The sequence below is a fragment of the Entamoeba invadens genome (assembly GCF_000330505.1).
Source record: "Entamoeba invadens IP1 unplaced genomic scaffold scaff_1105074725707, whole genome shotgun sequence".
NCBI lineage: Eukaryota > Evosea > Mastigamoebida > Endamoebidae > Entamoeba > Entamoeba invadens.
This window is the reverse complement of record NW_004443506.1, coordinates 229,025-254,030: the sequence shown is the minus strand read 5'-3', so window position 1 is coordinate 254,030 and position 25,006 is coordinate 229,025. Positions and strand designations below refer to the sequence as shown.

At 33.9% G+C, this 25,006-nt stretch overlaps 5 protein-coding genes across 5 annotated transcripts; 3 read left to right on the top strand and 2 right to left on the bottom strand.

The window, feature by feature from the left end:
* Positions 1–3,853: 3,853 nt before the first annotated feature.
* Positions 3,854–4,399, top strand: EIN_129870 (hypothetical protein; the record flags this gene model as incomplete). Its single annotated transcript, XM_004258330.1, has 1 exon — positions 3,854–4,399. One exon carries the CDS (start codon positions 3,854–3,856, stop codon positions 4,397–4,399), a length of 546 nt encoding a protein of 181 aa, XP_004258378.1.
* Positions 4,400–5,656: 1,257 nt separating this feature from the next.
* On the bottom strand, positions 5,657–9,121 carry EIN_129860 (hypothetical protein; the record flags this gene model as incomplete). Its single annotated transcript, XM_004258329.1, has 1 exon — positions 5,657–9,121. One exon carries the CDS (start codon positions 9,119–9,121, stop codon positions 5,657–5,659), a length of 3,465 nt encoding a protein of 1,154 aa, XP_004258377.1.
* Positions 9,122–10,092: 971 nt separating this feature from the next.
* Positions 10,093–11,679, bottom strand: EIN_129850 (hypothetical protein; the record flags this gene model as incomplete). Its single annotated transcript, XM_004258328.1, has 3 exons — positions 10,093–11,100; positions 11,204–11,346; positions 11,391–11,679. 3 exons carry the CDS (start codon positions 11,677–11,679, stop codon positions 10,093–10,095), a joined length of 1,440 nt encoding a protein of 479 aa, XP_004258376.1.
* A 2,049-nt stretch (positions 11,680–13,728) lies between these two features.
* Positions 13,729–15,213, top strand: EIN_129840 (hypothetical protein; the record flags this gene model as incomplete). The annotated part of the gene is made up of 1 exon (XM_004258327.1): positions 13,729–15,213. The coding sequence occupies one exon, from the start codon at positions 13,729–13,731 to the stop codon at positions 15,211–15,213; it is 1,485 nt and encodes a 494-aa protein (XP_004258375.1).
* A 474-nt stretch (positions 15,214–15,687) lies between these two features.
* Positions 15,688–25,006, top strand: EIN_129830 (hypothetical protein; the record flags this gene model as incomplete). The annotated part of the gene is made up of 3 exons (XM_004258326.1): positions 15,688–15,911; positions 15,949–16,642; positions 16,744–25,006. Coding segments are annotated over 3 exons (9,181 nt in total), but the record flags the coding sequence as incomplete, so codon positions are not given.

The following is a 25,006-nucleotide window of genomic DNA, read 5'->3' as shown; positions in this document are numbered from 1 at the left end:
ATAATTTAAACAAGTAAATTAAAGCAATTTGCTTTTATCAAGGAATAATATATTATTTTAAATTAATTTAATATATTTTTATAGTATGATAATTAAATATAATGGAAAAATACATTTTAAAAACATTATAAATTTATGTAATTTTGTAAAACTTTTTTGTTCATAAAATCGAAAAAGTTCTTTATTTACAATTAAAAAAGTTATTAATTTAGACAATGATTTTAAACCAACTTTAAATAATTATTAATAGATGTAATATATGTTTTTTAAATTAAAAATTCTGATACAAATATTTCAATTATTATAAATATAACAATGAGCATTGAAATTTTAATGATACAGTCAACCTTTTAAAAGTTATCTGGTACCTTTTAGACCATAAAGATTAGAATATTTAGAGAAGCCGTCCCAAAAATTAATCCCAGTTGTTTCGGGGTTTTTCACGTTTTACCTAATATCAATGTTTAAACAAAATTAAAGCTTTTTTAAGGACCAGATAACGTTAAAGACTGGATTTAGCAATACTTAGAAAAAAATTGTTAAGTCAATAAATTTAACTTTTTATTTGATCAACACTAAAATGTTTATCAATTAAAAATGGATTTTATTCATTATCATTTAGATAAGTGATCGTACCAATTAAGGCACAAACGATAGGTATTGAGTAAACATTTTAGAATAATATTAAAAATTGCAATAATATTGTAAAATATGTTTTCGATGTATATCAACAAGACGACTGATATTACAACAGTTTCACATATAATTTATTTGAATTGTTTGTACTGAATAAATTTTCTCGTTTTTATCGCATAATATTTTCAATATTTTTTGTTGTATTGGGTTATTTGCACAAAAATTGGATTTTGTGATTGGATATACTATATTCTGATAACATAATATGGAGTACATTTTAATAATAACAGTTGTTTTTATTAATTTGTGATATATGTAAATTGAAAAAAACAAGTTACTTATTGATAAAAGCAGATATTTGATTGGGGTTATCATTTTTTGATTTCAGAAGTAAAAGAAAGTAATAATTGTATAAAAATAACAACATATTTTTTAATAATTCATATTTTTAAAATTCATTGATTTTTTTGAGTTGACTAAATATATATTGTTGTTTAATTATAATATAACTTATTGTTATATAAAATAAGATTTATTTAAAAATCAATTTTTATATCAATTTTTGAACTATTTTTAAAGTTTAAAAAAATATGTTGTTGTTTCAATAAATATATTCAATTGTTTAAATTAAAAACATACATCAACCATAATGTTCAAGGTAAACCAATAACAGTTATTATCAATTCTTTAGTTCATTTAAATAAAAATATGATTATGAAACGTTGTTAAAGTCATTAAAGTTGTTTTATTAACAACAATAAACATATTAAGTTTAAAATTGGAATTAAAAATAAAAAATTAAAATACCGAAAAAGAAATAAAATAATATTTTTTATAAATTTAAAAGTTTAAAATTTATCTAAACAATTGTTAATTAAAAAGTCTTGGATTAAATTGACAATAAAATGGCATTTAAAACCAATTTTAACCGAGTCAATAAAGTGTATAATGATTTGTAATTTTTTTCTAATATATATTTTTTGATTTTAAAACCGTCTTTTGTGCACAAAAGAAAAAGTCATTGTTTCACAAAATATTATGTGTATTTCATTTGAAATTGAATACAAATACACAACAATCAAAACATATTTTTTCGTTCATAAAAAACAGCAAGTCATTAATTGTTAAAATACAGTTCAAAATTATCAGTTTAAAAATTAAAAAAAGAATACATTTAAAATAAAAGATATAATTAAACTAAACGTCTTGTATGTTTAAACAAAGCGAGTCGACAATTTAGTAGATTTAAAACATCACTTTTTAAAAATCTATATCTTTTTAATTAAATATAATTAAAACAAATTTGACGTTTTGGAGTTTTCTTAAAAACGTTTTACATTAAAAGTTGGTTTTCTATTTTTAGTATATTATTCAAAAATAAAAAAGATAATTATTTTAATGATACAGGCGTAATTGATTAATAAAGAAAAAATATTTTATAAATAGCATAAATTTTTTAATCAAAAATAATTATTTTTTTCAGTTTTTTAATTTTCAAAATAATAAAAATCTGATTTTCTCATTTATTTTTAGAAAAGCGATTCAACTCTTCATAATAAATATATTAAAATCAAATATAATTATTATTATAAATTAAGTATATATTAAACAGTTATTTGAATAAAAGACACTTGTTTTATTAAAAAGGTAATGTCTTTTATTAAGTTGATAATTATTTTTATTAATATTTTTGTTTAAAAAAATAATTGTATAGTCTTAATATTTACAATTTTTAACAACACATGTTAAAAGTATGTTTTACAATATTTATATTAGCATTAAGATTACCCAAATTAACAGTTACGTTCAATTAATAGTACATAAGCAATACACAAATCAATTAATTCTGAAATATTACTATAATTTTTGTCATTTTAAATGTATTATAACCTTTGTTTTTAATGTTTGTTGATTAAAACACATTTAAAAAGAAGTTGTTTTAAACGGAATTTTCAATATAAAAAGTTAATCTTTAAATTTACAATGATTTTATTTTTTAATAATTTAAAAAATTGTTAAACCAATTTTTAAATATCAAATATACTATACCATATAGTATATTAACTTAAACACTTTTTAATTAAAAACATTGGTTTATGTTTTGTCAAATATTTTAATTAATAATAATTTTTCTTTTTTTTATACCCTTCAAATGTTTGTATATGTATAAGTAACAATAAACTAAAGCTAAACACGACTTTCATTTTTGGTACATTTTTAATCAACTACTTTTCAAAGATGTTGAATATTATTATTGTTGTTTTTGTACTTTAATTATTCTTTTTATTGAGTTAATAACTTGAATCTATCTATACAACGCAGATTCTATTTTTCGTTTTATATTATTATGGAAATTAAGCTTGCTTATGTAAAAGTAAACGATTGTTTGTTAATTTAATATGTATTCAACGATTTGATCTTTCGTAGTTCATTCACTATTTAAATAAACTGATTTTTGTCAATTTTCAAACGCAAATTATGCTGTCGCATTCATTTTTATCTTTAAAGTCCATCGAATTAAATTCTACTCAATAGTTTAAAAACTCCCAATACAACATACCGCAATTTCAGGATATATTGCTTTTTGTTTTGATTCTCAGTTTGGTGCAATTTGAATTACACCACCCATCACAAAAGATCCCAACTTTTCCCATCTATTATCCTCATTATTCTAATCGCTTTTGAACATTTAATTCCATTCATTATTTTAAGAAAAGACATCTAATTTTTGTCCATTTTTGTGTAAAAATATTAAACATTTCCATCTTTTCAGGTACAAACGTGTTTCCATATCAAGTCATTTTGCCTCAATTATCCAATTCTTTTTGCACCCGCCAAAAGTGCTCCGGCTGTTTATAAATAATGCTGAATGTCTTATTCCGTAATATTTCCCACCTTCTTTATCCATTTAAGTTTAAACATACAATGCTTTCTAAACTTGTTTTCGCTCTTTTCTTTTTCATGGCAAGTGCCAAGTAAATCGGATTGCAAACCAAAAGAAATGTTTTGGCCGAAAACACCCAATTTTACAGAAAACCAAAATGCCGAGTTCTTAAAAATAGATTACGGAACACTTTTTGATGTGGTCTAGAATGGCAGTAACTTGTGGGATATAATGGCTGAAATATAAAAAGCCACCAGTCTAAAATACGACAAAATATTCAAAAAAGGTTCGATGACCAAAATCTTGTTAGAAATGAACTGAAGAAGTGTGTGAATGACCGACGTCAATCCTTTCCGCGAGACACGTAATTACAGGGTGTACGAGCAAGGCGTGCTTCTCGCAATACTCAACCGACACTTCTCCATAACACTTGTCTCTCCAAAGAAGCGCTCTGTTGTAGCCAAACAGTTCTTGACAGTCAGGTACCTTAAAAAGCAGACAGACGTTGTCGACGTCGAGGACTTCATTCAACGACGGTTAAAAGAGATTCAAACAAACGCAATCAAACTCGGAACACCAGAAAAAACAGCAACAAGGAGAGGGGAGAATACAAGGATAGTCGAAAGTATTCACATTTTGATTGATATAGTGAGGGAGTTGGGGTATCGGACTGAAAGCAAAGTGAATGAGGGGAGGAATGGAAACGTCTCAACAGAAACAATAGTGACTATTTACATCGATAAGAAGGTCTTAAAGAAGGAGGACATCGTGAGAAATGGGCTGGCTATTAACAATTTCCTCGACAGTTTACTTGTAGCAAATGAGACAATAATCATCTCTAAGTTCGACAAAACACTGGATGCGTTACTCAACGGGTAACTGTATAACATCGTCGCATGCCATTTATATTGTTATTGAATTGTCTATAACTTTCGTTTCTGACTCGAGAAGAAGTAATGGCTTTGGTGGTTGTTTCAATTTGTTCCAAAATGAACTGAACTATTGAATCACCTTTACGTACCAAAATAGAATATGGTTAGCCTAAAGATTATTGTAAACACTTGGGAATTCACCTTTAAAATAACACCTTATTTTGGTGGCTTTTTTCCAGAAGGAATTTTGGGCAACATCAATAATTACTTTCGTCTTCTGTTAATTCAATGGAAAATCAAATTGAGCAACAACAGTAGAAACATTATTGATTGGGTAATATTTTTTGAAGAATCAGCCAACACGTACTGTTTATTTAAAGTATTGAATAACATAATTGCCATTCACAATTTTTTGAGAATAACTTGATAATTTAAAATAATAACTTTAATAGATATTATTTTCTATAACAATAATATTTAATAATATAAACGTGTAACTTTTATTATTTAAAAAAACACATATTTAATAATAAACACAGTTTTAAATCTTTTTAAAAAGTTTTACAATAATTCAAGATTTTTTTACTTGAAAAAATATACTGTTGGATTTTTTTCGTCAAAATCCAGTAATTATAGACCAAATTGATTTAAATTGATTTTTCTTGTTTTTTCATGTGGTTGAATTTTTCTGAAAACTATGAAATGGTCAAAAAATAGATTTTATTCAAAAAAATCAATAATATTTATTTGATTAAAACATTATTCAATTCAATAACATTTGAAGTATAATGATGCCAATTTGAAACTGGTTAATTGATCTATGTTTATAATTTAAGTTTTTTAGAAAAAAAAAACAAATGTCTTTTAGAACAAATTTAAACAATTTTTTAACGTTGATAATTAAAACTAGACTTTAATAAAATAAACTAAAATAAAAATAAAAAACATTTTATCTATTTCAATTATTTAATTATTGTTGTCTCAGTTGTTTTTATAACAATTAAAACAATATTATTAATATTAAATTATTGTTGATAGAACTTCACTAATTCAAAAATACTATTTTTGATAAAACGACATTTATTTCTTTCGAACAACAAGAAGTAGTTTTACAATGAAAAATTAAATATGTTATATTCTGAAAAAAATATGAGATTTCGATAAAACCCATTTAAAAAAATTTATCGCAAATTTCTATGGAATACATCAATATGAAAATGTGGTCAAATTACTCACAAAACAAATAAAAGCATCGTTGATTTACTTAATGTTTCTTGCAGGTATAGAGGTAAGGATCAGTTCCAATTGATCCGTCGATGTCCTGCAAATACTGTTCAGATGAAATGTAAGCCAATTCTTCATTGACTTCCTTGATTTGTTCGGTAATCTTTTCAGTGAGTCTTGGTCTAGCGACGATCATATCCTTCAAATATTTCAAATTCTTGTTAAGTTTAGCAACCTCTGTCTTTTGTCTCGTCTGTAATCTGAGTTTGTACCATTCACTTGAAAAGACGTTCTCTGGTTCGAACATAGCTCTGAATTCCTTTGATTCAATTGTCATGCCGTTATAACTTCCTGTAGCCATGATGTACAACAAAGCTTTCAATGGTGGGCAAGCACCTTCTACAGTTCCATCTTCAATATAATTACCAGCAATACCCTTATCAGTCTGCGACATGTATTCATATGAATCAGCATAGATAGCCAAGTCTTGCTTCTCTGGTTTCAACATGTCTTCTGGCATGACGGAATTTGGAACAGAGAACAACGTTCTCAAGAAGTGATCAGCAAATGCTGGAGTAATTCTGTATCCAAGTCTTCTGCCCGCGTAAGTCTTTCCGTTATAAGAGACGTCTGGGACGGCCTCCAAGAACCCGTGTTCAATCAAGTACTTTGGTTCTTGTTCGTATCTTCTCATCTTAGACCAAATTTCTGGGACCAACAAAGAGATATCGTGGTCAGTCTTGTAATGTGGGCCACAGTATGACGCTGAGGAAACAAATCCGGAGTATCCACAGCAGATCATCCCCAACAAGTAGTTGTTCAAATCAACAACAGCTGGAAGGGAGTTGAATGGACCTTTAGTCAAAGCGCCTTCAGATCCCGCGCCGAAGATAGATGGTGACGCTCCAGTCATCGAAGTGATAGCTTCCATCAACAATTCTGGTAATTCGAAGTAGTGGAGTGGAGCAAAGACGGAGAGTGGTCTTAAGACAAGATTGCCCTTCTTTTGTGGTGGGTTATTTCTTCTTCCAGACATAACAGCGTCGACTGGGGTATACAATGGATCGGTGTCTGCAAGCTTTCTGTACAATTGAATAGCCTTGAATGTCATGTAAGTAGTCTCTGGGTCCAACATGTCTGGTCTTCTCTGCAAGTATCTTGGGTTCTTCGAATGGACCAATTGGTCACCTTCCTTCACAAGTCTTGGGTGTGACGAGGAGACAATGTACTTCACATCATCCTTCCCAGCAACAAAGTCTTGTAAAGTAACTCTCATTGGTTCAGTGTATTGGTACAATCTAACAACGTCCTTTGTGAAATTAGCAGCCTCTTCTCTCGTCATTGGTTGGTAATTAGAAATGAAGTGACCCGCAATCGAGAAGTCGTGTTCAGTTTGTTTATCAAATCCTCTATACACGGCGTCATCTGGTCTTTGGAAGAGTCTAACTTCGCAGTTCTTCACGATCTTGCACGCTCTTTTGCCAACCGCGTTAATTGGAGTCTTCAACAACTTAGTTGGGACGATGACTGATGCGGTGATATCATCTTCCATCTGCAATTTAGCGCTTGGGAAGAAATCCTTTCTTAACTGGAAGACTCTCCAAGTGGTCTCATCTCTCTCAAACCCTACTCTAAGGTATTGTGAGGACAACTTATTCTTTCTGTACGACAATTCATTTCCTTGTTGCCCGTTGACCTTGTCGACGGTGATTCTTGATTGCCAGTCGCCCTTCCAGTCTTCTCTGTACAACGACTTAATAGTCATGACCAATTCGACGATCAGTGGTGAGATGTTCTTGACATATGTATTGTGTTCTTCAGTGAAGTTAGCTGATGGTGTCAACAATTCAACAACAGCGCCGAGTGTGACTTTTGGGTCGAGGATTTTCAATTCAGCCGCATCCCCGTTCTTTGGAGCATTTGAAAATCTCTTTGAGTAGTCGTGGTCGAATATTTCTTGAACTTTAGCATAGTCTTCCGCTTTGTTATTGATGAAGACTCCTCCCTCAATCACAGCGTCTTTAATGCTCTTTGAAATCTCAGACTTTCCTCCACCAGAGACAGTGCACGGCTTATGGCAGAGTGTGTATTGTGGCAAAATCCCTCTCAAAGTCCATCTTCTTGAAGTCATAGTGTCGTGTAAGATGATGATATACCCATTAGGAAGGACATAATTGACCTTTGGGACTAATAAGATCTTTTGCTCCTTTCCGTTGAAATGGAACTTAATAGACGCCTCTTCAATATTGAAAACAGAATCGCCTGGGACATAAATGATACCTTCGGGGTACTGCTTGTCAAGGGCATACCCTTCTTTCATGATCAACGAGTTCTTATTCTTCTCGGCCATCTCCTCAAATTTGTATCCCTCGGCATATTTCTCTGCATTGCATGACTCACCAAGATCATATGATGGTCGCGCAATAGTTCCACCGGCGTGTTCTTCTTCGGCAAGTCCATACAAGTTCGCCGAGAATGAGATTTGGGTCTTAACTTCCTTCTTGCAATAGCCAAAGTAGTTATCAGCAATGATAGTGCAAATGACTCCATTAGCATCTCTGGCATACATCTTGAAGGTCTTTCCGTCGTTGTACAATTCGTCTTCTTTTTCCCAGCACATGTGTTCCTTCTTTTGTCTCTCAGTAGCTTGTGAAATGTGTGGAAGACCACATTCCTTCTTAGTGATCTTAGTCAAGTGTGGAGCAAGGACAGCCATACCAGTGTGTCCGGTCCAGTTCAATGGGTCAAGTGCGGCATCGTTCTTCAACAACTTGGGGTTACCAGCATTGCCAAAGACAGACTCGACAAAGTCCAAGCAGGAAACCATGTTGCCTGGAACAAAGAAGTGAATTTCAGTCTTCTTTTCGTGCTCAAAACCTTTAACACCTTGAACAGCTGGAATGACTGTTGGTCTCATATAGAGTGACACCCATGATTTGGTTGGGGCTTTGCAGTCAGCAGTGTATGGGATGACCAAGTGGCTATCTGGAGCTTCATAGAATGCAGCCTTCAACATTCTTAAGAAAGCGGATTTGGGGCATTCAATCTTGTCAGTGGGAACGGGGACATCACCTTCACAGATGTGGAAGACACCAACTGTTGTTCTTTTGTCCTTCGATGGGTTGTGCAAGACACCTTGTTTGATTTTGTATGAGGACATGGTCTCACAGAAGAAGTCGTCTTTGTGTGGGGGGAATGACAAAACTCTTCCAAGACCTTCTTGGTCCAAAATGAAAGTGTTGTCTGGGATCTTTGGAATCTCAGTCTTGCATTCGGCGAAGTATGAGTTCAAAAATGTCTGAAGTCGTTGATCGATGGGAGCAGTGACATCTTGGTCGGCCTCAGTGAGGACGTCAACCAATGGCTCAACAACTTTTATTGCTTCGACGTTTTTAGTCGATTGTGGGAACTCGTGGCCCATTACTGAAAGCTTCAAATCAGCTAAAGCCTCGAGGTTTGCCTGATTCAAAACTGGGTAGTCTGTACCTTTCTCTTGATTGAACATTTGTGCTGGATGAGATTTCTGAGGAAGAACTTTTTATTGAACTGCCAAGTGGACGTGACTTGGGATGACTCATTTCTGCTTTGCTTTTTTTTACTCTTGAAGTTGCTTTGTGATCCTTCTTCTTTGGTTATTTTTTAATCTGGCAAAAGGTCTTTGTGTGGATACAATAGTTAGTAATGCCGAAAAATTTTAATACTCGGAATTATTAAATAATATAATAGTTTATGTATAATTTTTTATTATAATAGTCAGTTAAATTATCATAAAAAGCAAAAGAGTCTATGTGTTTGAAGAGGATAAGGAGAATATGATTTGAGGATAGTTTTCAACTGAACATTATACTACTGGGTAAAGAAAAGATTTTCTTGACTTTTTGGGGTTTCTAATCAGTCTTTTCTATACAAATAATCAACTCTTTGCTCCATTTTTGTGGTGTGTTGGTACTATAACGACAAATTTGCCTTCACAAAGGAGATCATTTTTTCACACGTTTTCTGGACAATAATGGCTGTATTTTTGGGGAAGTATCAACGTTTGTTTTAGGTTAAAATAAGCCAAAACATCGGGTTACCAAAAAAGTGAAATGAAAAATTTTAATTAATTTGTTTTGTTATTTTTCGTATTTTGAAACAATAAAAACTTCCCGAAAATTTGGAGCAAAAACTTTTAACTAATTTTTGGTAAGTTTTTTATTTTTTTAATTCCATTTTTTCAAAAACCTTAAATTAATAATTTTTTTATTTTTTTAATTGAAAATTTTTTTAAATATTGTTAATTTATTATTTTATAATAATTAATAATTACATATTTATGGTAATTGCCAATTTCAATTAATTTGTGTAATTAACATACTAAAAATAAATAATTCACTTTTTAATGTGATAATAATTATATTATAAATTATTATAAATCTATTATAACTTATATAATAAAAATAATAATAAAACTTCTAATAAAAATAACAATACAAATTACACATCTTCTTTTCCGCCAAAGAATTTCATGAATCCCGTTTTAAATGAAAGACCTGGAGAAAATGAAAGAGGAGATGGTGTTGCTCGATCTGAAGGGGAACAAGTTTCTGATGCTGACATATGTCGAGTTTGATTCACTCGAATTGGTTTAAAATGTGCTCCAAAGAACTTTGACTTTTCATTGATGAGTAAAGGTGACAATTCTCTTGATTGTTTATTCAGAGGGGAAGAAGAGAGTGGTCTCCCACTAGTTTTTTGTGCGACAAATACGTCGCTTGGACTTATTGGTTGGCTGTTGACTTCCAAATTAGTTCTTTGTTGTTCCTTCGATTTTGCTTTCATCACAGAAATTGATGGTTTTAAATTTGCTGACGATGGTTCATACAATTTTTCATAATAATTTGGGATGAAGTAATTTTCCTTTGAAAAATCGGACCCTTCTTTTGTTCGTGTTGAGTAAAACAATGTTGTTGAGTGGTCCAATTTCCCCAATAAAGTAGTGGGACTTTTAGATTTAGATTTCCTATAAAAGTCTGATAATTCCCTTGTCGACTGAACTATGTAGTTTGAAAGCCCCAACACAGCATCTTCTAAATGTGTTGCTTCTTTCATAATTGGGCAAATAATGGATTTTGTAAATTTGTCCTTCTCATGTTTGATGCCACAGATGTCTGGGTCTAAATTGTCATGAAACCCATCTGTAAATAACAGAACATAATCACCTTTTTCGTTTGGTATACATTTCAAAATAACGTTATTCAGTGAAGGGTTTCTCCCATCGAGTGGTCCAAGGACACTTCCACAGTCCGTCGTACTCTTCCCTTTTCGTCCAGATTTCCCAATGGATTCAAAATTCCCAGAAATTCCATTATATAAAAAAGCTCGACAGTCGCCTATAGACAATAAAACAGTATACTGCTTCATTGATACAGTTGTAAGCGTGAGAGATAACAAAAGTGTTGTTGTGCCTGTACACACTAAGCATGTCCCACTATTCAATAATATCTAAATAGTTAATTATTATAAGTTGTTAGTTTGACTGTTTTAATAGCAATTGGAATGCTCTAACTATAGAGTCTCCACACTTCTAAAACATTTGAAAACAAACTGCAACCTGGGCAGATATTACTGCATCAACTAACAAAAAACCAACGTCTTTTATTGTCACACACGTCTGAACATTTTGTGCAATTTTTTCAATACATGCATCCACTGCATTTTCAGAGGCTTTCTTCGAGTGCTCTCCCCACCCTAATTGTTATTTATGTGTTCTTTATGTATTATGTTTGACAAACCACAACCATCAGCAATGACCCCAAGAACAGCATTGTCAAATTGAACAAATTTGAGTCTATCACAATTCGGTTCCCCTTGTTTCCTCCCATCGACTATGGGGTAAGTGCTAAAGGTCGTCATTGCAAAGTTGGGTTCTTGCGAAATGATAGTCGTTGGCTTTTTGTTTTCAGTGGAGTGTACAAAAGTTTTAGAAACACTGATCGGCATTATTTCCTTACTTGGAAGCGTCTTGATATGCTTCCTGAAACTTGCGCGGACATATTCTTCGAGTTGTGTATCGTGGCTCATGAGATTTCAAGTCTGAACGAGTAGTTTTAAGTCCGAGGGGTACTTTCCTTCTTTTTTTGAAATGTCTTCTAATGTTGGCATTCATGTTATAATCAATTGTCCTTTATATCAACGAGGAATTGGACAAATAAAGATAATTTCAACACGTTTTTGAAAAAGAAAAATACTGGAAAGGAGTCGCCGAATTTGTCGATCTCATATTAATTTAATTTATTTTGAAGGGTAATTAACATTAAAAGTGACAATAATATTAGATATCAGGAGAATAACATAACTCTAAAAAACTGGGTTTATAATAAATTTAACGTGCATTTCTTCATTTCTGGTGACAAAATTATATGGGGTACTTCGCAATACTAAAACAGTCTTTTTATTCAAACTCCAGTGTTATATTTGGAAGATTAGACCATTTTTAGTTTCCCAAAAATGCTTTTCTTCAACACCATCATTTCAATCATTGTTTTTTGAACTGTAAAAGACATCAAAAATAAGGTTTCAATCCATCTATATTTACACCACAAAAATGGGAACTTAACACACTTTTTACAAAATCAGTCATTACCCAGTCTCACTCTTGTAATCACAATTTCCCCACAAGTCTCACACAGTTCAACTTTCATACACAAGTTTTAAATATATAAAACAAAAAATGTGCTCTATAAATATTTAAAAATAAAAAAAATTACATAAAAAACTATGAAAATGTAAAAAGTCACTTTTCTATAAAAAACTCGTAAAACTTGTTGAATTCGACGAAAATGGAGATTCATAAACTGGTTTTCAAAAATAAAACGCCGGAGTTATAAATGAACAACGTAATTCATCATAAAAGTAATCACATTGCATTTGAATTATGGAGGGTATTGATAAAAACATTTTTGGTGTGTTTTGGTTGTAAATCATTATTCGATTGGTGTGTTTGGCATTTATTAATGATGTTAATTATATTGTCCCATTTTTATTTTTTAAAGAATACCAGCAGTACTTTTAATATAATACTTTTTATTATGTCAGAAGACTATTCAAAAATTATATGAGGAGAATGTTTAAAAAAATAATTAATTCGCTTTATTGAATTGGTTTTGTATATTAAGAATTCGTATTTTTACTTGTTAAAAAAGTGGTTTGTGGTAAAAGATAGTTTAAACTACCAATAAGATGATGGAGGTTGGTATTTCATTATTTGAGAAAGAATTATAACCTTCCTTTAAATAAACAGTTTCCAAAATATTATTTCAAAGGATTAATGACACCACTACAATAATTTTCATTAATGCGTTTTTCATATAACATTATTTTTCAAAAGGTAACCATTTTTAGAAAGATTATTTTTTGTAAATAATGATCATAATCTCTGTACAACAATTTGTTTTGGAAAAATGATACAAATAAGTCGAGATAATGTAATTTACATTGTAAAGCGTGTTTTAATGCATTGATTCAAATATTATAAAATCAATTCTTTCGTTCTTTACAATACAAATTTATATTTTTCATTATTCAACAATTGTATGCAATTTTAAAGACAAGTCAATTTTTATTTATTTTTTCAATAAATTTACAAATCAATAATAATACAATAACACAAATTATAAATACATTTTAAATGCCATGATAATTTCAATCTTGGTTTGTCTTTCAATTCATCAAAAATTATTCACATTGACTATTCCTCCTTGCGAAACAAAGTCCCTTTCATTAAGTCTTTATAATAATAAACAAGAAGTGTTTTTTACATGAATTTAAAACAAATTACATTAAAGTTCAAAATAAAAACAAACTGTTTTTTTTCCTCAATTCAATCAATTATAATGGACATTTTATGTCCCAAAAATATCAAAACGTCCGATATAATTGTTAATTTTATAATAATTTAATAGTAAAAATACCTTAGTTTATAATATAACTATTGGTCAAAAAAGCAAAGCATATTAATTATAATATGAAACGAAAAAGTTCTCAAAATACACCTATTAATAGTAAAATTGAATAGTAAAATTACTATTAATTCATTGGTGTAAAATACCACAAATAAAACTTGAAAATGAAATGGTTTTCTTGTTATATTTGGTTGTGCTCATACCATTGACACAATCACAAACATTGTGCATGACTGACTTTGTTGTTTTGAATATTGACGATAACAACACTGAGTACGAAACAATGATCGACATGTGTTACAAAAACATACCGAACTACGAAGAGAAAGTGTTTGGGTACAACATCCACACAGTATGTTACATAGATGATGAGTACATCACTGTCGACTCTAATAACACGCGAATAAGTCGATGTGGTGAATGGCTTTCTTTAGTTGGTCCTTCACAACAGCCGATCAATTGTTTGGTAGCTGGTACAATACGAATAACAAAGGGAGTTGTGCAAGACGACATTAACAGAAAGGTTATTGGAGTCTCCGATAATGTGTTTAAGCGACTGAATGCGAACTTTAAAGGAATATCAAGCGTCATGTCCCAAATTGTGATGTGGGAAATCGACACTGACTTGGGGATCAACCCATCAATGATATTACTCAGTAAGAACGACACAATTGCCAACGTCCAGTTTTATAATTTTAATAAGTGCCCAAAGCACTTACTCGCGAACGGGAAATTGTACCGCCTCACTCCCGATAACATCTTCGAGGTGCCTTTCAACGCGTCGGGGGTATTCGAATTGGTGTCTTTTGATAACGAGAAGATCATCTTTCAGAATGTGAACATCACAGCAATGGACAGTGGAGAAGCGATATCCACTGCGTCAAGATATACCTCAATAGATCAAATTGACTGTTACTATGTTGTGAAGACAGATATATATAACCCCGACGATGTGACTCAGAGTAAATACAAAGCGTGGTCGTTTTATGTGTCAAGTGGCAACGAACAACTGAAGAAGGTCTCACGCCAAAACCCAGTTTATATATCGAATAGCACAGATATCATGACTACTATGTTTTTGTACCCAAATGCTTTTATGATCGCATATGACTATGAAAGTATTGAATTTGTATTTGTGGTGAACGGAACATATAAATTGACATCAAATGGAATTATGTACTACAAAGAGACGGATCAAATAAATCGAGGAGATGTCACACTTGTCGAGTTGAACTTCCCAATGAAAAGTTACTTTGAGAAAGATGGGAAGACGTTACACATTAAAACATTCTTCAGATCAAAAAGTAGAGCGTTCGCAAATTCATTTGCATTTTTGCATAGTCTGAGCGTCGGTGGGTCCCTCACGTTAAAGTCTGCAACACTACATAAAAGAAGTCGACTTCAAAATCAAACGGACTGTGATGCTACATCATTCGACTGCTATAATGTGGAGTGTACACCTAACGCCACTTTATTCCCAAATAACAAAATATGGTCTGCTGAATGTTATCCCGCATGTGGAAGTTGTGGGAGAAAGGAGTATTGTTCTGAAGAAGGAAAGTGTGTCAAAATTACAAGCAAGAACACAAGGAGCTTTGACATCCCAAAGAGTGTCATGTGGTGTGTGGCACTGATATTGGTATTTGCTTTATAACAAATAAATTCTGAATTGTGGTATTCTTTTAATTATTACATATTAACTATTTGATATACTAAAATAGGTTTTACCAATTGATTTGTTTTTAAATATTAGTTAATAGACTATTTCAGGTTATAATATCTAAACTATACATATTAACTATATTTAATAATAAAATATAATAAAATATAATAAAATATATAATTAACATTTTCTTTAATTAATAATTAATAATTAATTATTAATTATTAATAAAAAGTAATTAAAATAATAAACATAATACCGGAATCAAATATTCAATTGAACTGAAATATGGGTACTTTATTTTTAAATCAAGAAAACACCGAATACCGATATAATTTTTAAGAATCATTTATCATTAAAGTATAAACACTAGTAAAAGAGCTATAATATATATAGTAACCTGTCATTTGTAACTTTTGCAAAATAAAAAACTGAAAGAACCAAAAAAAAAAGACACGACTTATTATGACGGGCTGTGCATCGTTTCAAGAAGCCAGTCTTCGCTCTTTAGTAACAACATTTGCCCAAATTAAAAAGAGCAAGACTATTGAAGAATCGCAGTCATATTACAACACCTTTTCGACTGTTATTGATCAAGTAATTGAATATATAACTACATGGACTGGATATATCCGCTTTAATGATGGAGAGATATTTAACCATTTGTACTTACTTTTACAAAGTTTTAAGTTTGTGTTTATTAAGCTAAAAAAATATAACAAGAAGGTACTTCATTCTCCCAACAAACAAGAAGCTATGTCAACCAACAGAAGAATCCTCTCTTGACACTTTTAAACAGAAAATGACGGCATCGTATTATGTTAACACTGTATGGGTACTCCAATGCTATGTCTGTGTGTACTCATTTTTCATCTCTGACATGACAACAAAGTCATTTGAGATCTCAAAGGAAATATTTAAACAAGCGGTAGGGTATGAGGCACATCCTATAGAGAGTCTCGACGAGTTAAAAGCTGAATATACAAAGTCCCTATTTGATTCGATTCGAACACAAAACATTCAAGTCTTTTTATCATGGGAAAATGAAGCTCGCAAATCACTTCAAGTGTTCGATCAAGCCATTCGAAAGGGAAGTGTCAGTGGCGATATGGTGATGAAACAACTCAAACTCCAAATCAAATTCCGCTTCCACTTCCTCACAAACATTCATTCAAATCAATTCAAGTGCGACAACTTCCCAGTCAATCATACCTATCGCAGAGAAATGATATTCACCGACAGACTCTCGAAAATACAAACAACTTCCGTGATTGCTACTCCGGTGCTTTTGGCGTGTATCGACGAGATCAAAAATTACGCATTATTGGATAAACTTAGTGAGACCGCGCCAACGTTTTTCAATTATCTTGAAATCGCGCTGAATGAGTTCGACTTCTTAAAGGGGTACAACGCACTTTTGGTTTGGTTCTTTACTTATTATGGAATATCTTACACAATACACTCTTCACAAAGACTCAATTTGAATAAGATTTTTGGATTCAAAGAAGAACTAACAGACAGAAATCACTTTCCTTTGAAGTCAATCGTAAAGTGTATGAAGACGACATTAATAAGACCTTTGATAAACTCAGAGGACTCTTCGGAAAGCTTTCCGCAGTGACGGAGATGAATGCGAAGACAAATGCGATGAAGATGGAATACGACTTGGTCTTAACTTCCCTTCCCAAAATCAACCATCCCATCAACTCCGTGACACAACTGTACTATAACTTGAAAGAAACAAATGACGCGATATTTACATCTTTGTTAATGCCTTTAACCGACTTAAAACAACTCAGTAAATTGGTCTACACGGGCACATTCCAGTTCAGAATCATGTCCCGAGTCATTGAGATGTACTTCTCGAAGTCGAAGGAATTGGACCAGCTCATGTTGTTGGTCAACGAACTTCCCGTCATACTAAAAACGATGCGAACGAACCAAAGCGATGAAACGAAAACGGAGATAGTCAGTAAGATAGTTGTGATATCGTCGATGATTGATGTCTTAGTTGGTCAAGTGCGATATAAAGAAACCCTTGATTTCAAGTGTATGCAAATCTCAGGGAACATCTTTCCATTGTTCATGTTAAAAGACTATATTCTCAAAACAGTGCACTTGAACAAGAAACTCATTTCAGTGTTTTACTTAGCAAAAGTCTATCGAGACTTGTTAAAGAATTACTTCAACAAACTCATTGAATTGACTCACTCACAAATAGTGGTGTACATCTATCGCGAAATTTCTATACAAAACTTGTTACAAGCCTCACTACAATACGACGAGGGCGACCTCAACCAAGAGGAGAAGATTCAGTCCGCTTTGGAGAGTCTTCAATCGTCTATAATCATCGCGTTTTCACAAAGTGTCGATTGTGTGGAGTTGATCACCGTGTGTGCGGGGAGTTATAGCTTCTCTGTCATCGGCTCCTTGTTACAGTGGTTTTTTAATATAGAAAAAGTGCGAGTGTATATCTTTTCGTTGATGTTTATAGTTTCTACATTGTGTTTAGAGTCGAGTTTGATCATAGACACCAACTCTGTAGTGACTCCAAACCTCTGTGAATTAATTGAAGAAATCAGAGAAGTGAAAAATGAGGTTTTGGAGCGCCAACAGACGAAAGACAATTTCAACGAGTTTTTCTTTAAAGCGTCTGGACTGTGTGGGAAGATTTTTGAGTATCTTTCGTGGGCGCCATCGAAAAGGAAATGTGACTTTACCACCCCTTCAATGATGAGGATATCAACTTATATCAAAACGTGTGTGTTAATCAAGAAATTGATTGATTCAATGAAGAGTGGGGAGAGTGAAGAGAAGCAAGAGATGCTCTTTAAAATGATCTGTGAAGTGCTCAACACGTTCTATAGTTATTATACCCTCGACAAATTATTTGATGTCCGTAAAACGCAATTTCCGGACTTCGTCAGTGTTTTCAATCAATTCAAAACAACGCCAAAAACAGAGAAACAGACTTTTGAGGCAGTCACACAACATCTTCTTTTCGTCATCTTCGAGAGAATTTCCTTTGAAGAATTGTTCTTCGAGTTGGTCTATTTTGGGTCCATTGAAACACGAGAACCAGAGACGGAAAAGGCCTTCTTTGAGCTCGTCAGAAGCTATTTCAATCTACAGAAGTATTTATCCCCATCGATCTCAGACACCAAATTCTCAACAGCAGACTATGTCATCAAAGTAATTGACTCTATTAATGAGTCAAAATTGGAGAATAAAGTCATTGTCTTTGTTACTATATTAGCTAATGTCACACAATTCACACAACTTGCGATCTGCCTAGTTGCAGTGTTTAAAGACTATGAAAGGATTCTAAAAGATGAGTTGGAGCGGTCGCCGGAGTTATTAACTTGGGTTCAAACGGCTTTAAAAACAATCGAGATCTATTCTGTGAAAAATGCGAACATCGACTCTCTGCTGCGCGTCATTGAAATTATCGTCAAGAAGATCTTCTACTTTCCAAAGGAGACGTTAACACTACTGGACCCCCTAGCACAGATCATTGAAGCGATGGAGTATTACATTAATAAAGACACCAATTTTGTGCCTGATGTACTCTTTGGAGCGTTAAAGACGATGATCCTCTGCACACAAAATTTAGAAGAGAACAAGACGTGTCAGATTATGAAGCATAGAGTCTATATCTCGAGCTTTATAACTAAAGCAAGAACACACTTTAGCTTTGTCAAGTGGAGCGAGAATCAAAAGGTCGAAATGTGTTTGACTGCGTTCAGTAAATTGGACGCACAAGTTAATGAACTTTCAGACTATTACTCTCCAGATGAGTGGAAGAAGAAGTGTTGGGACCTCTTTATAAACATAGTCAGTGACGTCGCACCAGTCAAATTCTTCATGGAGTATTTGAAGACGCAGATCAACTCATTAAGCTTCTGTTTGATGCTTGGAATACACTTTAAGAAGGACGTTAAGATGTACTTCTCCACGTTAAACACCATTTTGTTCAAAGCGGAGCAATTACATGAAGTGCTCGAAGTTGGGCGGAGAGTCTATTTGTTCTCATATGAGAATTCACAGATGGAGAACAAAGCCTTCTTCAAGATTCGGAAGATCTTAAAGAAAGAAGAGCGATTCAAAGAAATCAAAGAGCAGTCGAATGCTGTTTTGGATGGCACACATCTTGGGGAATTACTCGACTTGGTGTGGAAGAATGAGGAGCGCCAAAACTCTTTATTGAGAGCAGAGACTGCAGTCACTAAGGAAGGCAAAATGGTTGAAGACAGTAAAGATGAGGACGATACTAAAAAGATGTTAGGCAGTGGAGATGAGGAAGATGAATGTGATGGAGACAAAGTCGAAGGTGAAGAAGATGAATATGATGATGATTTATTGAATGGGAGTGACATGGTGAAGACGTTGAACACTAAAATGCATGATCTGTTCATGACACTTCAGAGTGTCGAAATTGATAAAGGGTCCAAGCCCAAAGTCCGTATAGTCAAACTCTTGACTACAATTGCAGAACATTTCTTTAAGATGGCGGACAGTTTGAATTACAAGATCGTGATGGACAACGTCGTAGTGTTACGAGACAAACTCCTGGAAGACTCTTTGTGTCTTCGAGAGTTATTAGAAAACAGTATTGAGTTACTTGTTATCATTCGAGCAGTGCTTTGTAATGACAAGGAGAAGAGAAAGAGTATCATGGAATACATGGAACTCTACGACAACTTTGGAGAGATGATCACCAAGATCATCTTTGATATCTTCACCTTCTTAAAAGTGTTTTGTTCCTTTAATGTGAAGCGATCGAATGAGACAAAACAGGTGTTGAATCGGATGGTGAGTGGGCTGATCTACTTCTTTGTGACTCCATTGATTGACATCCAATTCCACGACTCGATGTATGTCAACTCGTTCATATACAATCAGTCGATGAAGGATCATATTATAGAAAACTCGCATATTGCCCTTCTCTGTTCACAATTCCAAGAATTTTCAGTAGGGAAGGAGTGGGACTTAATGGAGTTTCTTGATGAAATTGGTGATCGGATGGATGAGTTTGTGACATACGTTGGAGTCAAGTCCGACTCCATCGAAGACGAGTTTAAAGGCATTTCAAGTACACAAGTATCAGAGATGAAAGTGTATATAGAAGACCGAGTGAAGCTTCTTGTGAATAACACGAAGCCGTCGTTCTTCTTTTTGGCGCATTTTGGACTGAAAGCAGTGACGATCACAAACGATATTCAGAACTTATTAAAGAGCAAATCCTCAATCTCATTATTATGTAAGCGGTGCAGTGTTAAGTTGATCTCTTACTTGAAGTGTTTGAATTTAATGATTGATGTGTTTGTGATGATCATGCCAAAAGAGAACATTGAAATGAAGTGGTTAGTGGACTTAAAGGAGATCTTTGCGCGACGGAAGAAGCGAGTGAAGAAGTGGTTTGAGGTGGGTTCGAAGAAGAAGTTTACTGATGAGTTCTTTGAGATCATGTCTGGCTTTGAGAGTGATGTGCAGTACTTAGTCCGGACCATCTGTTTCACATACTTCTTATATTCGTTTATCATTGATGAATTGGACGATATTGTGTATAACATTTCGATGGGGTTTAACTTGAACAAGAAGTATGTGAAAGATGTGATGTTTGTGTTATCGTGTTTCTTAGATGGGTACTCGTACCACAACAAAGTCATCGTCAACGGATTTCAAAAGGTCAGACAATTCAATATGGCTCTCCCCCTCGACTTGAGTCAAATTCCAGAGATCCACGCAGTTATAGAAGAGTTGCGGAGAACAATAGTCTTGCGCTCTAAAATTGAGAAGAGGACGTGTGGCCTTGAATTCGGGAAATTAAAGAGCAAAACAGAGACTCTAGAACAAGAACGACAGCGGTGCGCATTACTCCGAAATTTACTCCAAAACTTGCAAACAATTGATTTTGGCTCAATGACGTTCAGAAGCGATTTTGTGAATGAGTTGGTTGATAATGACACAGAAGAGTCCATTCTTCAATGCGAGAAGAGAATTGAAGAAGGGAAGAGTACCGCAGAGGAAATTAACACAATACGGAACACCATAGTCAACGAATATATCCACCAGATCCTCGGGCTGTTACTCGAACAGCTCACACTTATTAAACAAGCACTTTCAAAAATCGACGCACAAAAGGTGATGTACGTGCAATATTATATGAGTGTCTTTGTGACACAATTGCAGGGCGTTGTGATGTTAATTGAAATTGTCAGACCGGAGGAGAAAAGTGTTTTAGAAGTACTTGAGAAAGAAGCCAAAACAGTCCAAGCGCAATTTACAGGTGAAAATATTGAGAATGTGACACATGAAATAACAAAACTGCCATCTTTGTTGTTCAATGTCTTTGACTCGTTAATAAAATATGACAACAGAAGTGTGGAGATGAGAAATGGGGTGGACAAAGAAAAGACTCAATTACCTGTAGTGCGGTATCTCCTTTTAAAGACTCAGTTTGTTGATTGTATATTGAAGCAAGACAAATTCGATGATATTAAATTTGGTCTGTTTGTCGATGTGATGAAGTATCAGTATCACCGCGTCTTCGGTGACAATGACAGTATACCCGATTTGAAGCTTGAAGAAATGGATCTTGACATCATCCCATACATCGAACAAATGTCGTATGAATTGTTCATGCGGGATATGGTGATGTCACCTCCTGGGACCTCCTTCTTATCATTCAACGGAACGATATTCACGGCGATTTGGCATTTGTTTTACATCATCACGAAAGTGCCACCCGAGCGTGTGAGTGAGGAGATTTCCAAAGTGAATTCCTTGTTACAACTCTTTGTGATAGGAAGTAAGACGGAAATTACCGTTCAAATTCGTTCCCATTTGACAGCGCCTATAATCGAGGATTTAGACTCCGTTTTTGAAGATTTGTATGAGAACATCTTATTTGAAAATGACGACGAAATACAGTTCTTCCCGAATTTTGGGAAGAGGATCATGTTCATACAGTTGATTGACTTATTTAATTACTATGGGATACGAGGAGGACTGATGTACATGCATTGTTTCTTACGAAAGAGTCTAGTTATCCATGAAACGATCCCATGGATGCTCTTTGTGTCTACCATTAACTTCTTGAAATGCACTGAAAAGTTGTTACAAATCAGTGTAGAGGGGATTACTATGGCCAACTGTATTAAAGTGCTTGAAGAACGGATATCCGAAACCGTTCCATCCGTCTTTGGGTGGTGTTTGTTATACTACAAAGCGTCGATGTTGATACAAGAGTTACATCGAGGAGAGTTCAATCGACACGTTATAGTGATGATAGAAATCGACTTGATGAGGACGTTAATTACATGTGCATTCAAGACCGAGATGAGTAAAATCTTTTGTCAAGTGATGGACATCATCGAAGTGATTCAAAAGAATTTGTACTTGATCGAAAAGATCCAATCACAAGAAGAGTTCAATAAGTTCATCACAAGTAAGTTGGTCGATTTTCAACACGTCTGTGCGAAAATTGTATCACTGTCTCCACAAGCAGTCATATACGATCACTCTAGGAAAGGAAATAGAAAGGAATTTGGGGAGTGTTGTTTGAAGATTGTCAATGAGATGCCGATATCCAGTGTCCTCAAAAGTGTCATTGAAGACAACAAAAATGGCGAATACGATTTTATCATGCTGTCCGTCTGTTTGAATCCTATTGACTGCTTTAGAACGAACTACGCAAGATTTAATGTGTTAGCAAATGAGTTGCATTTACTGTTCGACAAATTGACGGGAAATGAAGACACCAAATTCGCAATGAAGTTCCACGGCGCGACACTCCAACTTTCTGATAGTTTTCAGATGATGAAAAACGCGATTAACATCTTCTGTGACATCATCCCAAACGCCGTTTTAATTGACAAGAGAAATGAAATCACAGAAAAGATGGATAAAGTCACGTTGGACGACATTTCCATTGCACAGATCACCGCGTCACTCGAGACTATTCACACAACAAAAAAGGAGTTGTACTCTTTATATACATTTTTCATGTTCTTATTACTCACAAAGACAGTCCAAAGTAACACCTTTGACTGTGCTAATGGACGACAAGAGATGACAAAAAACATGAAGATGTTGTACCCATTGATCGTCATCGTCGAGCAAATCATCGAGAAAGACAAATTGAGTGAAGTCTACTCGGTGTCGAAACAATATGAAGAGCTCTACTGTCTTGTGAAGAGTGGGAAAACGTATAAGACTGAACGGAAACGAATAGAAGAGTTACTCAGACGAATCAACTTTGTCATTAGCTATGTGATGGAATACTTGAAAATCTTTGAAAGTGTTTTGTTCTTGTCGACGGACTTGATAGAGGACGGGAAACACACTGAAGAGGCGGTGATGTACATCAAACAGATATTTGAGATTCGAAAAGACCAATTGAGTGTGTTGGCACAAGAGCGCATGATTAATCCGTTCATCAGAACAGATTTGTTTGTGTGGATGGTCAACACGCAACTGCCAAAACTGAACGACAAAAGTCAAATTAAAGAAGTTTCGCAGTATGTGCGGAAGTTTGCACTTGAGCAGATCTTCGGGGATGTCCGATTTGGCTTCTCATATTGTGACATGTGCAAAGCCTCATTACTTGAAGTGGACCGACTCTGTGAGAAAAAGAAGTGTTCGAAGATGTTGAAGATGATAGGGTACATCCACAGTATCGAACAAACAGAGTACATGAGCTTTTTCTATCGAAATAGTTTAAATGTGGAGAGTTGGGAGTGGATGAATTGTTTCATGACAGCGGGGACGTTTAAAGCGTTTTTAAATTTATTGCAACAAGACACTGTTGAAATAGGGTTTGTGAATGAAGATGAAGAAAAGAAGGATGTGTTAAAGACGCGATTTGTGTATATCATGAGGAATGCGGTCTGTATGGGGTTCCAAAACTTGCGAATCGCAGCCGAGTTGACGGACTGTTCGCTCAAAGGACATTCGATGAAATGTGTTTCTTCGTCGACTGATAATGTTGTTGTGACGTTATTGACTGCAAAGGAGCTTCAGAAGGTGTATTCGTTTTTTTCGACGTTTCGAACAAATGAGGACCAAGTCGTGGAGAGTGACAACAACATTGTGTGCTCTGCAAATTTCTACCAGAGGACTTTGCGACATTTGAAGAACATGTTATTACAAATGGGGGACCCCAAAGAACAGTTTTATGTGCGCGCGTTCATCACTATTCGAGCGCTGATTGAAATAGCACGCGACGAAGAGTTCTTATATGTTAAAGTGATGTACAGTCGGTTGATATCGTTATACACTTTACTCGAGAAAATGGTCGACTCGAACATGTATGAGACGGTGTGGAAGAAAATGTTTGATATTTTGTATATATACAATGGCAATGTGATGACTGATATATCACTGATTGATATCGACGAATTCAAAAAGAAGGTCGACGAACTGTTGGAGTACTTTGAGAACGTCTTTGTGCAGAATTTCAAAAACCACTCACCCTATTTCTTCACTAACGAGACGTTGTCATTACTTGGGACATTGTTCTGCTGCTTAATGGATAACACTATCAATGACATACAAATCAAAACACTCCAACAAATGTGTTCGTGTGCGTTCCATATCTTTGCGTTGGTTAAGAACGACCCGGTGTGGGAAAAGTGCTCGAAAGAGATTAAAGCAGACCCCATCGACCAAGACAAAGTGATTGAAATTGCAGACAAAATGTTCAACGCAGTGATCAACATTTGCGAGAACAGAGACTCATTGGTTCTTATTCTTGAAAGCTTGACTACACTATGGGACAGCT